The sequence below is a fragment of the Mus caroli genome, chromosome 4 (genome assembly GCF_900094665.2).
Source record: "Mus caroli chromosome 4, CAROLI_EIJ_v1.1, whole genome shotgun sequence".
In the NCBI taxonomy this organism is placed as follows: domain Eukaryota; kingdom Metazoa; phylum Chordata; class Mammalia; order Rodentia; family Muridae; genus Mus; species Mus caroli.
In genome coordinates this window covers 100,307,401-100,317,655 of record NC_034573.1, presented here as the reverse complement: position 1 = coordinate 100,317,655, position 10,255 = coordinate 100,307,401, and the positions used below count along the sequence as shown (strand labels likewise).

The 10,255-nt window shown below is 43.8% G+C and overlaps 1 protein-coding gene across 1 annotated transcript in view; it reads left to right on the top strand.

Annotated features, from left to right (window-relative positions):
* Zyg11a (zyg-11 family member A, cell cycle regulator) overlaps nt 1-10,255 on the top strand; it is a 36,780-nt gene that overhangs the window by 5,398 nt on the left and 21,127 nt on the right. The window contains exons 2-3 of the mRNA XM_021161460.2: nt 3,031-3,196; nt 7,795-8,546. Coding sequence (XP_021017119.1) covers nt 3,031-3,196; nt 7,795-8,546 — 918 coding nt within the window. The remainder of the gene's footprint in view (nt 1-3,030; nt 3,197-7,794; nt 8,547-10,255) is intronic.

Sequence of the window (10,255 nt, the reverse complement as noted above, 5' to 3'; positions counted from 1 at the left end):
ATGTAAGTACACTGTAGCTGTGTTCAGACACTCCAGAAGAGGGCGCCAGATCTCGTTACGGATGGTTGTGAGCCACCATGTGGTTGCTGGGATTAGAACTCTGGACCTTCAGAAGAGCAGTCGGGTGCTCTTACCCACTGAGCCATCTCACCAGCCCTGTTTGTTTGGTTTTAAGGAAGCAAAGATATGATTGACATGAGTAAGGGTTTTTGGATTTTTGTTTGTTTTGTTCTGGGTTTTCGAGACAGAGTTTCTCTTTGTAGTCCTGGCTGTCCTAGAACTCACTCTATAGACCAGGTTGGCCTTGAACTCACAGAGATGTGCCTGCTTCTGCTTCTGAGTGCTGAGGTTCTACTGTCCAATGAGTAAGTTTTATATGAACAGGTTGGTGGGGTTTGGAGGTGTGTATAGTGTGAATTTTTGTTTTTTTATACAGGCCAGCCTTGAACTGCTGTAGGGGAGCAGTTCTACCTCAGCCTCTTGGGCTTTGTATTTTATTATTTTTTCTTTTAACTTAATTTAATTCATGTATATGTTTTACATGCATGTATGTTAAGTGAACACACACACACACACCTGGTGTGGGGGAGGAGGCAGGGGCAGGAAAGGATGTGGAATGCTCTGGAACTGGAATTAAGAGAGAGTTTTAAGTTGCCACGTGGTGCTGGGAATCTGAATTTGCTTCCTCTTAAGAGTCAAGCACCTGCCTCAGGAACATTGAAATTACAGCCAGTCTTGACTTCTAATATACAACAAACATGAAAGAGAGAAGTGTTGAGTTTTGAACCTAGAAAAAGTCCATTTTGAGCCGGGCGTGGTGGCACACGCCTTTAATCCCAGCATTCAGGAGGCAGAGGCAGGCAGATTTTTGAGTTCGAGGCCAACCTGGTCTACAAAGTGAGTTCCAGGACAGCCAGGGCTACACAGAGAAACCCTGCCTCGATAAACCAAAAAAAAAAAAAAAAAAAAAAGTCCATTTTAAAAGACTTATTTTTAGGTCTTCAAGTGTTTTGCCTGCATGTATGTGCACCATGCCGGCAGTGCCCACGAAAGTCTGAAGAAGGTATTGCATCCCCTGGAACTGTTAGGAACCTCTGGGAGCTGCCACGTGGGTGCTGGGATCCAAACCCTGGTACTCTGCAAAAGCAGCTCTCTTAACTGTTAAGCTCCATCTCCAGTCCCAGTAGTCTGGGTTTTCATAAATAAAAGGGTTTACCTAAGGTCCAAAGTTGGAGCTGAGTCCGTAAGGCTTGAAAGCAAGGTATCCTGGGCTGGGCATGTATGAAGGAGCTTACGGCTCCTCCTTGTCATCCCAGCTTTGGGAAATGGGTGGAGGAGAATTTCAAGTTCAAGGTCCTCTTTGGTTACATAATGATCCCGAGGCCAGTCTGTAGTACAGGAGACGTTGCCCAGAAAGACAAAAATCCAGAAAATGTATAGAAGTGGATCGTTTCTAGTATTTGGGATGCTGAGGTAGAGGGAGGTCAGACGGGGCTACTTACCAGAGAGACCCTATTCGTAAGTCAGTAAATAACTAAAATTATCTGGCTTTGAACTGATCCTCTGCTTCTACCTGCTGCTGCACCTTTCCTCCTAAACACTGGGTTCACAGGTATGTGCTACTGTGCCAACAAATTAAAAAAAAAAAATTTTTTTTTTTTAGAAGAAATTATTTCAGTTACTTTGTGGGTGCAGGTATGTGGAGGTAAGAGGCCAACTCCTAAGGGGTAGTCGGTTCTTTCCTACTGTCTTACTCATCCAGGGAACTGAGCACAGGTTGTGAGACCTGAGGAAAAAGTAACTGAGCCTTATTGCTAGCCCCAAAGTGTTTGTGTCTGTAGTCAGGTAATCAGGAGGCTGAGGTAGGCAGATTGCCCAAGCTCAGGTTTTCAGGTCGTCTCTTAACTTAGACCTTGTTTCTAAGACTTATTTATTTATTATATGTGTAAGTACACTGTAGCTGTTTTCAGACACACCAGAAGAGGGCATCTGATCCTATTACAGGTGGTTGTGACCCACCATATGGTTGCTCGGAATTGAACTCAGGACCTTCGGAAGAGCAGTCAGTGCTCTTAACCACTGAGCCATCTCTCCAGCCCTAGACCTCATTTCAAAACCCTAAATAATATATAAATGAATGAATATGCCAGACATAGTGGTTCAAGTTTGTAATCCCAATACTTGGACAGATGAGGCAAGAGATTTACTGAGAGTCTGAGGCCAGCCTGAGCTACACTGGGATTGGGTTGCTTTTCTAGGACCTTGTGCTACATGGAGTTACTTCTATGGGAGAAGCACATGCAAAGGTGGGGGTGCAGATGTCAGGGGATAACTTGGGGGAGTCGCTGTACAGGTCTTAGTCATCAAACTCAGGTCGCCAGGCTTGGCAGCAAGTATAAACACTGAGCCTTCTAAAACTATGAACTTTAAAATCTGCCTCAGCACTGTCTCCTAGGTTCTGGTAAGCTGTGCATTTGATTTCAGAAGTAATAGTATTAAAATATTATTATTATTATTTTTATCACTATTGAGGCAGGATCTTGCTATGTATACCTGGTTGGCCTGGAACTTACTATGAAGACTAAGTTGGTCTTAAACTCTTAAGATCTGGGGAGGCAGAGGCAGGCGGATTTCTGAGTTCGAGGCCTGCCTGGTCTACTGAGTGAGTTCCAGGACAGCCAGAGCTACACAGAGAAACCCTGTCTCGGAAAAAACCAAGAAAAACCAACCAAACAAACAAACAAAAACGTCTGAGGTCTGCCTGCTCTGCCTTCCAGGGTCTAGCTGGGATTAAAGCTATGCACTGTCAGGCCTGGCTGATTGTTCTTTAATTTAGTATGTGCTGTATGGAGGGCAAAGGATGCTTATGGACATTGGTTCTTCTCAGAGATAAACCCAGGCTTGCAGGAAAGCAGCCACCTTTACCTGCTGAGTCAGTCATCTTGCCGACCGTGGTCACATACATGAAAATGTTGAATGTTTGCAGATGAATTCTAACAGTATCTTCCTTTTCCTCTTTTGATGACTTAGGAGGAGGCATCACCCTACTCTTTGGTCAACATCTGTCTGGATGTCTTAATTGCTGAATTGGACAAATGGTGTTCTAAAAGACCTGATGGAACATTGTGTCTTCCAGAGCATTGGTATTTCCCTCGTGAAATAGCCGATAAATTCCTTGAGAGGATGGCTTGGCAAGGTACTAAATGTTCTTTATTTTTATTTTTTTTAAAAGATTTATTTATTTATTATATGTAAGTACACTGTAGCTGTCTTTAGACACCCCAGAAGAGGGCATCAGGTCTCATTACAGGTGGTTGTGAGCCACCATGTGGTTACTGGGGATTTGAACTCAGGACCTTTGGATGGGCCCTTGTGATTCCCTTCCCCCTCTGACAGAGTGTGAACAGGCTCAGTCTTAGATAGCTCTTGTGCTGAGCTGGCCACCGAGTAAAGAAGGCAGTGGCTGTGTTATAGAGGAAGAAAGCATTCCTCAGCACGTCGCTCCCTCCTCGGGCTTTTGACAGTCTTTCCCTCCCTCTCTTCTGCATCATTCTGTGAGCTTTGGACTGGGCCATAGAGAATACCATTTAGGGCTCAGCATGTGGATGCCTGTGCGTCTGTCTGCCTGCAGAGGACGTGAGATGATCTGTGCTATCATTTCCTTCCTTAGCTCCTTGAAACATAGTCTCTTATTAACCCTGGAACAATGCTGACAGCCAGGCAACCCCATCTCCACAATCACGCAGCACTGGGGTGGTAGCCATGTTGGGTCATGGGCTTTTTACTTGAGTTCTGGAGATTTGAACTCAGGTTTTCATGTTTGCATAGCAGGTGTGCATACACACTAAAGCCATTTCCCCAAGTCCAACAGTCAGTTATTCTTAGCCCTTGACCATGTCTGCGGCTAAGCAGTAGTAAGCCTCTGCAAAGCTGACAACAGCACTGATCTACGGATAAAAAAAATATTCCAAAGGTAATTTCACAGGCATTTCATGTTCAGCTAGCAAACAACAGCTTTACCTTCCCTATGATGCATAGCCATACCTCCCCAGCTTTTTTTTTTTTTTTAAAGTTTATTTATTTTATTTTATTATATGTGAGTACACTGTAGCTGTCTTCAGACACTCCAGAAGAGGGCGTCAGATCTTGTTACAGATGGTTGTGAGCCACCATGTGGTTGCTGGGATTTGAACTCAGGACCTTCAGAAGAGCAGTCGGTGCTCTTAACCACTGAGCCATCTCACCAGCCCCCCTCCCCAGCTTTTGACCACATTTATAGTACCAGAGGTGAATCCCCTGTTGTGGCATGGAATTCCAATCTGAGGAGCCATTGCTTATCCCTATAGAAGACTGGCCAGGGTTGTACCCATGGCCAAGTCCCACCTGGTCCTCAGTAGTGTAGTATTAGTGTAGTATGTGTATTCCACAGCTGAGTAAGACTAGATGTCTGTTCTCCCCCAGTAGCACTGTACGAGGGCAGGGAGGACGATTCCAACTCAGCTCCAGCTTGATTACTGTGTCCTCCAATTGGAGTGTACGGTGTCTTCAGCTGTAGAGGGCCCCCAACTACAGTGATAATAGCCAGTGAACCTCAGTGCTTTATTATTTGAAAAATACCTGTATTTATAGTTCTTACTTTGATTATCTCAGTCTTTACAGGGTAAGCTAAGCTTTCGAAGCTATCCTTGCTGACAGCCCAATAGGTAAAGAGAATAAAGTCATTCTTCTGTTGTCTGAATCAGGATAACAGTCACCCTCAGCTCCATAAAGAGTCTCAGGCCAGTCTGGGCTCTAAGATATTCTGGCTGGGGAAAAACAAAACAGAAGAGAGCAGCAAGAAACCATCCCCATCTGTTTTCTGGCTCCCAACGTTTTGTTGTATTCTCATCCTTTATTCTTTACATTATGGGTGTGAGCCTTTAAAGTGTCTTTGGAGCTAAAGGTATAGATCAGTAGTGGAACATGTCTAGTCAGTTGCAGGTCACAAAAAAAGAGCCCAGACTTGATGGCACATGTCTGTAAGTCTAGCACATAAGAACCGGAGGCAGGGGAATGAGAATATTGGTCATCTTCAGCTTCACAAGGAGTCTGAGGCCAGTCTGGTACTAGGATAATCTGTCTGGGGAGAAACAAAACAAAGAAGAGACCAACAAGAAGGCTCAGTGGGTCAGGGCACTGACCATTAGGCATGATGGCCCAGTTTCTATCCCTGGGACCTACATGGAAGAAGGAGAGAACTGAATTCCGAGTTGTCTTCTGACTCCATATATGCACCTTGACATCTGTATGCCACCTCTTCCAGTCAAATAAATACATAGTTAAAAGTTAAAACAGCAGCAGGAAACCAACAGTGAGAGGGAATTAAAGGTTCTATTTGATTTGCTTTCTTAGAGTAAAGATTTTGGGTTTTGTGTGTGTGTGTGTGTGTGTGTGTGTGTGTGTGTGTGTGTAGCCAGAGGGCAGTTTGCAAGGGTTCATTTTCTCCACCATGTGGGTTCTGGTGGTCAAACTAAGGCTCTCAGACTCTGCAGCAGGCTCTTTCATCTTCTGAACCATTTTCACTGGCCCTTCAACATTTTTATTTTATTTTATTTTATTTTATTTTATTTTATTTTATTTTATTTTATTTTATTTTATTTTATTTGAGATAGGGTCTTGCCATGTAAACTTGCTGGCCTGGAACTTGCTATATATATAGTTCAGACTAGCCTCAAAAATTATAGAGATCTCTGTGTCTCAAGGCAAGTACCACCACACAAATCTATTTTCTTTTAAAAGAAGATTTCCTTTTTTATGTGCATGAATGTTTTTTCCTGCATATACATACATGCATTACAGGTGCTTTGTGTTCAGGGAGGACAGATAGAGGTGTCAGATGCTTGGAATTGGTGGTACAGGTGGTTTTGAGCTGCCATACGGGTGCTGGAAACTGAATCTGAGTCCCTGGCAAGAGCAGCAGGTGCCATCTCTCCAGCTCTTCTTTCTTTCTTGTTTTTGAGACAAGGACTTATCCCTTGAACTCGAGCGTGCAAGTGATCCTCTTGCCTCCGCCTCTGGCTTAGTTGAGTCTGTAGCCTGTGTCACCATGCCTGAATCTGGTAATCTAGAGAATTCTAGAATCTAGAGAATTCTGGAAGGGTTGTGCTGACGTAAGGCTGGGAACATTTTGGATTTGGGAATACAGTTGAACAACTTTAATCTGAAAATCTGAAATGCTCCAAACTACACAGCTTTTTCAGTGTCATCTCATTCCCAGCTGAAGTTATTCCAATTATTTACTGTCCCAAAATTGTTTGTTTGTTTGTTTTTGTTTTGGACATTTTCATGATTCTTCCTTAGGCTGATCTCAATCGCATATATGAGGTGGAGGATGCTCTTGAACGCATGATCCCTTCTGCTGAGATTACAGGTGTCTGCCATCATACCCGGCTAGGTCTTTCTAAGAATATAAGTGTAAGCCAGGAGTGGCTGCTGGACTACAGAATGATCCTGTCACACACACACACACACACACACACACACACACACACTTCTCTAGAGCTCACCATTCTCACCAGTCCCAGCTTTGCACTTGAGTGCAAGCATACTATTTTAATCATCTACTGCATGTACTTCTAGATTGGTTCTTTGTGGTGTCTGATATGCCTGTTGCTTAGGGTGGAGTCTCATATACAGGGAGTTCTTTGTACCTAGTAGCTCAATGGAGTTTAGTATGGCCTCTTTGTATTACAGATGAAGAAAATGAAGCCTTCTAGGGTTGGAGGGATGGCTCAGCAGTTAAGCATATTTGTTGCTGGTGCAGAGGACCCAGGTTCCTAGCACCCACATGGTAGCTTACAACTATCTGTAACATCACTTCTAAGGGGTTAGATGTCCTCTTCTGACCACTATGAGCATCAGTCACATGAGGGCAAAAACATGCATACAAATAAAATAAGTCAATCTAAAAAAACTAAAAAAAAAAAGTTTTTAATATTTTGATATTTTTAGGTTTATTATATATATATATATATGAATGCTCTATCTGCATGTACATCTGTGTGCCAGAAGAGGACATCAGATTCCATTATAGATGGTTGCGGCCACCATGTGGTTGCTGGGAGTTGATGAACTCAGGACCTCTGGAAGAGCAGCCAGTGCTCTGAACTGCTGAGCCATCTCTCCAGCCCCAATCTTAAAAAAATGTTGAAAAGAAAATGAATGCCTGAAGGATAAATAATTATCTTGTTAAGTCATCCTGTATTTTGAGTTAAAGTGGTCAAAACAGAAAAATCCAGGTGCAGTGGTGCACACCTTTAATCCCAGCACTGGGGAGGCAGAGGCAGGGCTCTGAGTTTGAGGCCAGCCTGGTCTACAGAGTGAGTTCCACAACAGCTATACTTACATAGTGAGATCCTGTCTTGAAATCTCCTCCCCAAAAGTGATACGGTGGAGCTATCTACTTACTGATTGTCTACCTGTTTGATTTTGTGTTTTGTTTCTGCAAACAGGGTTGGTGTAGGTAAGTCTGAGTTCTGAAGTGCAACCTTCCACAAGCAGACCTTGGGCAAGATAAACTCCTGAAGGCTCCGTCTCCTCATCTAACAGTACTAAATAGTTCCCCTGTAGAGTTAGTGCAGAAAATAAATGAGATAAGCTAGTGGAGGGTTTAGGACAACATCTGGCACAGTCTGCAGGAACCATGGTCAGAATATTCTAGTAGCTAGCATCTGTCTTCCTCATTCACTGCTGTGTCACATTCAGTAAAGGCCTGAGATCTGGTCGTCATTGAACATGGTTCTGCTTTTCTTACAGGCAAGCTGACTGACAGAACAGCGAGCATTTTCCAGGGCAAGCAGATGAGACTGAAGCTGATCAATATTCCGAGAGTTAAACTCTCTGCAGCAGCCTTCACGAAAGCCTTCTGCCACCACAAGCTCATTGAAGTGAATGCCACGTCAGTGGACTCGGAGCTTCTGGCCCCAGACATCATCCACGCTCTCCAGAGCAGTGCCTGGATCCAGAAGAACCTCCAGTGTCTTGTGTTAGACTCAGTTAGCATCCCTCCGAACTCAGGAGTAGTGGCCTTGAGTCACTTCACTGGCCTTCACACTTTAAGCGTTGCCAATGTGTCCTTTTGTAATGAAGACCTAGTTAGTGTTTCTCAGTTACCGAACCTGGGAAGCTTGGATATCTCCAATACTCTGGTCACCAACATCTCTGCACTCCTCTCCTGTAAGAACAGACTCAGGTCTCTCACGATGCACTATCTAAAGTGCCTGGCCATGAACAGCCCACAAGTTCTTGCAGTTATCAGACAACTGAAATGCCTGCTTCACCTTGATATTTCTGATCATCAGCAGCTCAGATCAGACCTCGCTTTTTATCTGTTACAGCAGAAGGACATCCTGCCCAACCTCATATCCCTGGATATTTCAGGGGGCACCGACATCACTGATCAAGCTGTGGAATCCTTTCTGCAGCACCGGCCTGCCATGCGATTTGTGGGACTCTTGTATACAGATGCTGGCTATTCTGATTTCTTTACGGCAAAGCAAGGCTTGAAGGTTTGTCCTAACATATATTTTGTCTTATTAGCATTATAGGTTCTTTTACACTAGACTTAATATTGGGGGTGTGGGGTACTTGCATAAAATCCTCCTCGGGACTGGCGGAAATGAGGGGTAGCCCCTTTGTGGGGGACCCCCAAACCTGCATGGTTTTATTAATTGTCCTAAAATCTTGTACCAGTCTCCATCCCTCTGAGCTTTTTTTTATAGTGAACACACTGGGGTTTTATAGACTGTAGGAAGGGAGAATATAGTGAAGTTGGACTTGTTCTTTTACTAACTGTGTGAGTGCTTCTAGTTTCTCCCTTGATAGAGGCTACTATTCAATCCAGATAGGCTCGTTGGACAGCCCGTCAAGGTAGGGAGTATTATATTTCACAGCAGCCATTAGAAATGGAGTGACCTAGGGGAGGATTTTTAAAGTTTTTATGAGCATAATTATTACTACAGGTATAATCATTTACCCTACAGCAGTTTTCTTTTGGCTGACTAGTGAGAGTAACTTCCAGGGCCTCCAGGATATCTTTTCCTAAAAGATGGGTGGCAATGTAGAAATGGAATAATAAATTCTAGGTAGCCCATATAAAAGACACATAATCAAGTTATTTTATTTACAAGCTGTAAGCCTAGATTGGGCAGGTTTGAGCTGTTCTAACTTATATCCCAGCCATGTGTCCCTTGTCACTTGCTATTTCTCCTAGTCCCCGTTCATGGTCCATCGCCTCTCCTAGCAGCTTCCTCCTCTCTTCTTCTTTCTTCCTGCTTTCTTCTTTCTCCTCTCTTCACTACCTTCGACCCCCCAGCCAGGTAACTGAAAACCTCCCTACCCCTATTTATTGCCCAGTCACAGGCTTGAGCCTTTTATTGACCAATTAACTTGGGGACCAAAGTTCAGACAACAAAAGCTGGTGTCCTCCTTGGGGGTCAACCAGATCTTGGGTTATATAGCATTTGAATACATAACACCAAACCAACCTCCTGTAGCACTGCTGGCCTCAAGAAGGCATATCAGGCCTGTACCCCGTCAGGGTCCTCCCCATGGCAAGCTTGTTTGTGGTGAAGGAAGGCATGCACAAACTCAGATCACCAGGCTAGGCCATCAGTTTTTGGGCAGTTGACAGAGTTCCCTTTTTAAAAGCACTTCCTTAGCTGAACACAAACTAGAGTGTGTGAAGCTGAAGCAGGTAGATTGTAAATTTGAAATCAGTTTGGGGTATGTGTTAAAAACCTGTTTCAAAAACAGCATTTTCTTGTCAGTTTAGTAGAGTCCTGAAATAATGATGTTAGTGGTGGAGCCAGGAGAGATTTTTTTGTTTCTTTTCATTTTGTAAGATCCTTATTCTTCTATCCCCTAGTTTTTTTTGTTCTTTACTACTCAGGAATGTTGAAAGCTTGATCACACCTAATTAAAAAAAAAAAAAAAAATCCTGGGCTGGTGGTGAGATGACTCAGTGTTTAAGAGCACTGACTGCTCTTCCAGAGGTCCTGAGTTCAATTCCCAGCAACAACATGGTGGCTCACAACCATCTGTAATGGGATCTGATGCCCTTTTCTGGCGTGTCTGAAGAGAGCTACAGTGTACTCAGAGACACAAAAAATAAAATCTTGGCCGGGCGTGGTGGCGCACACCTTTAATCCCAGCACTCAGGAGGCAGAGGCAGGCAGATTTCTGAGTTCGAGGCCAGCCTGGTCTACAAAGTGAGTTC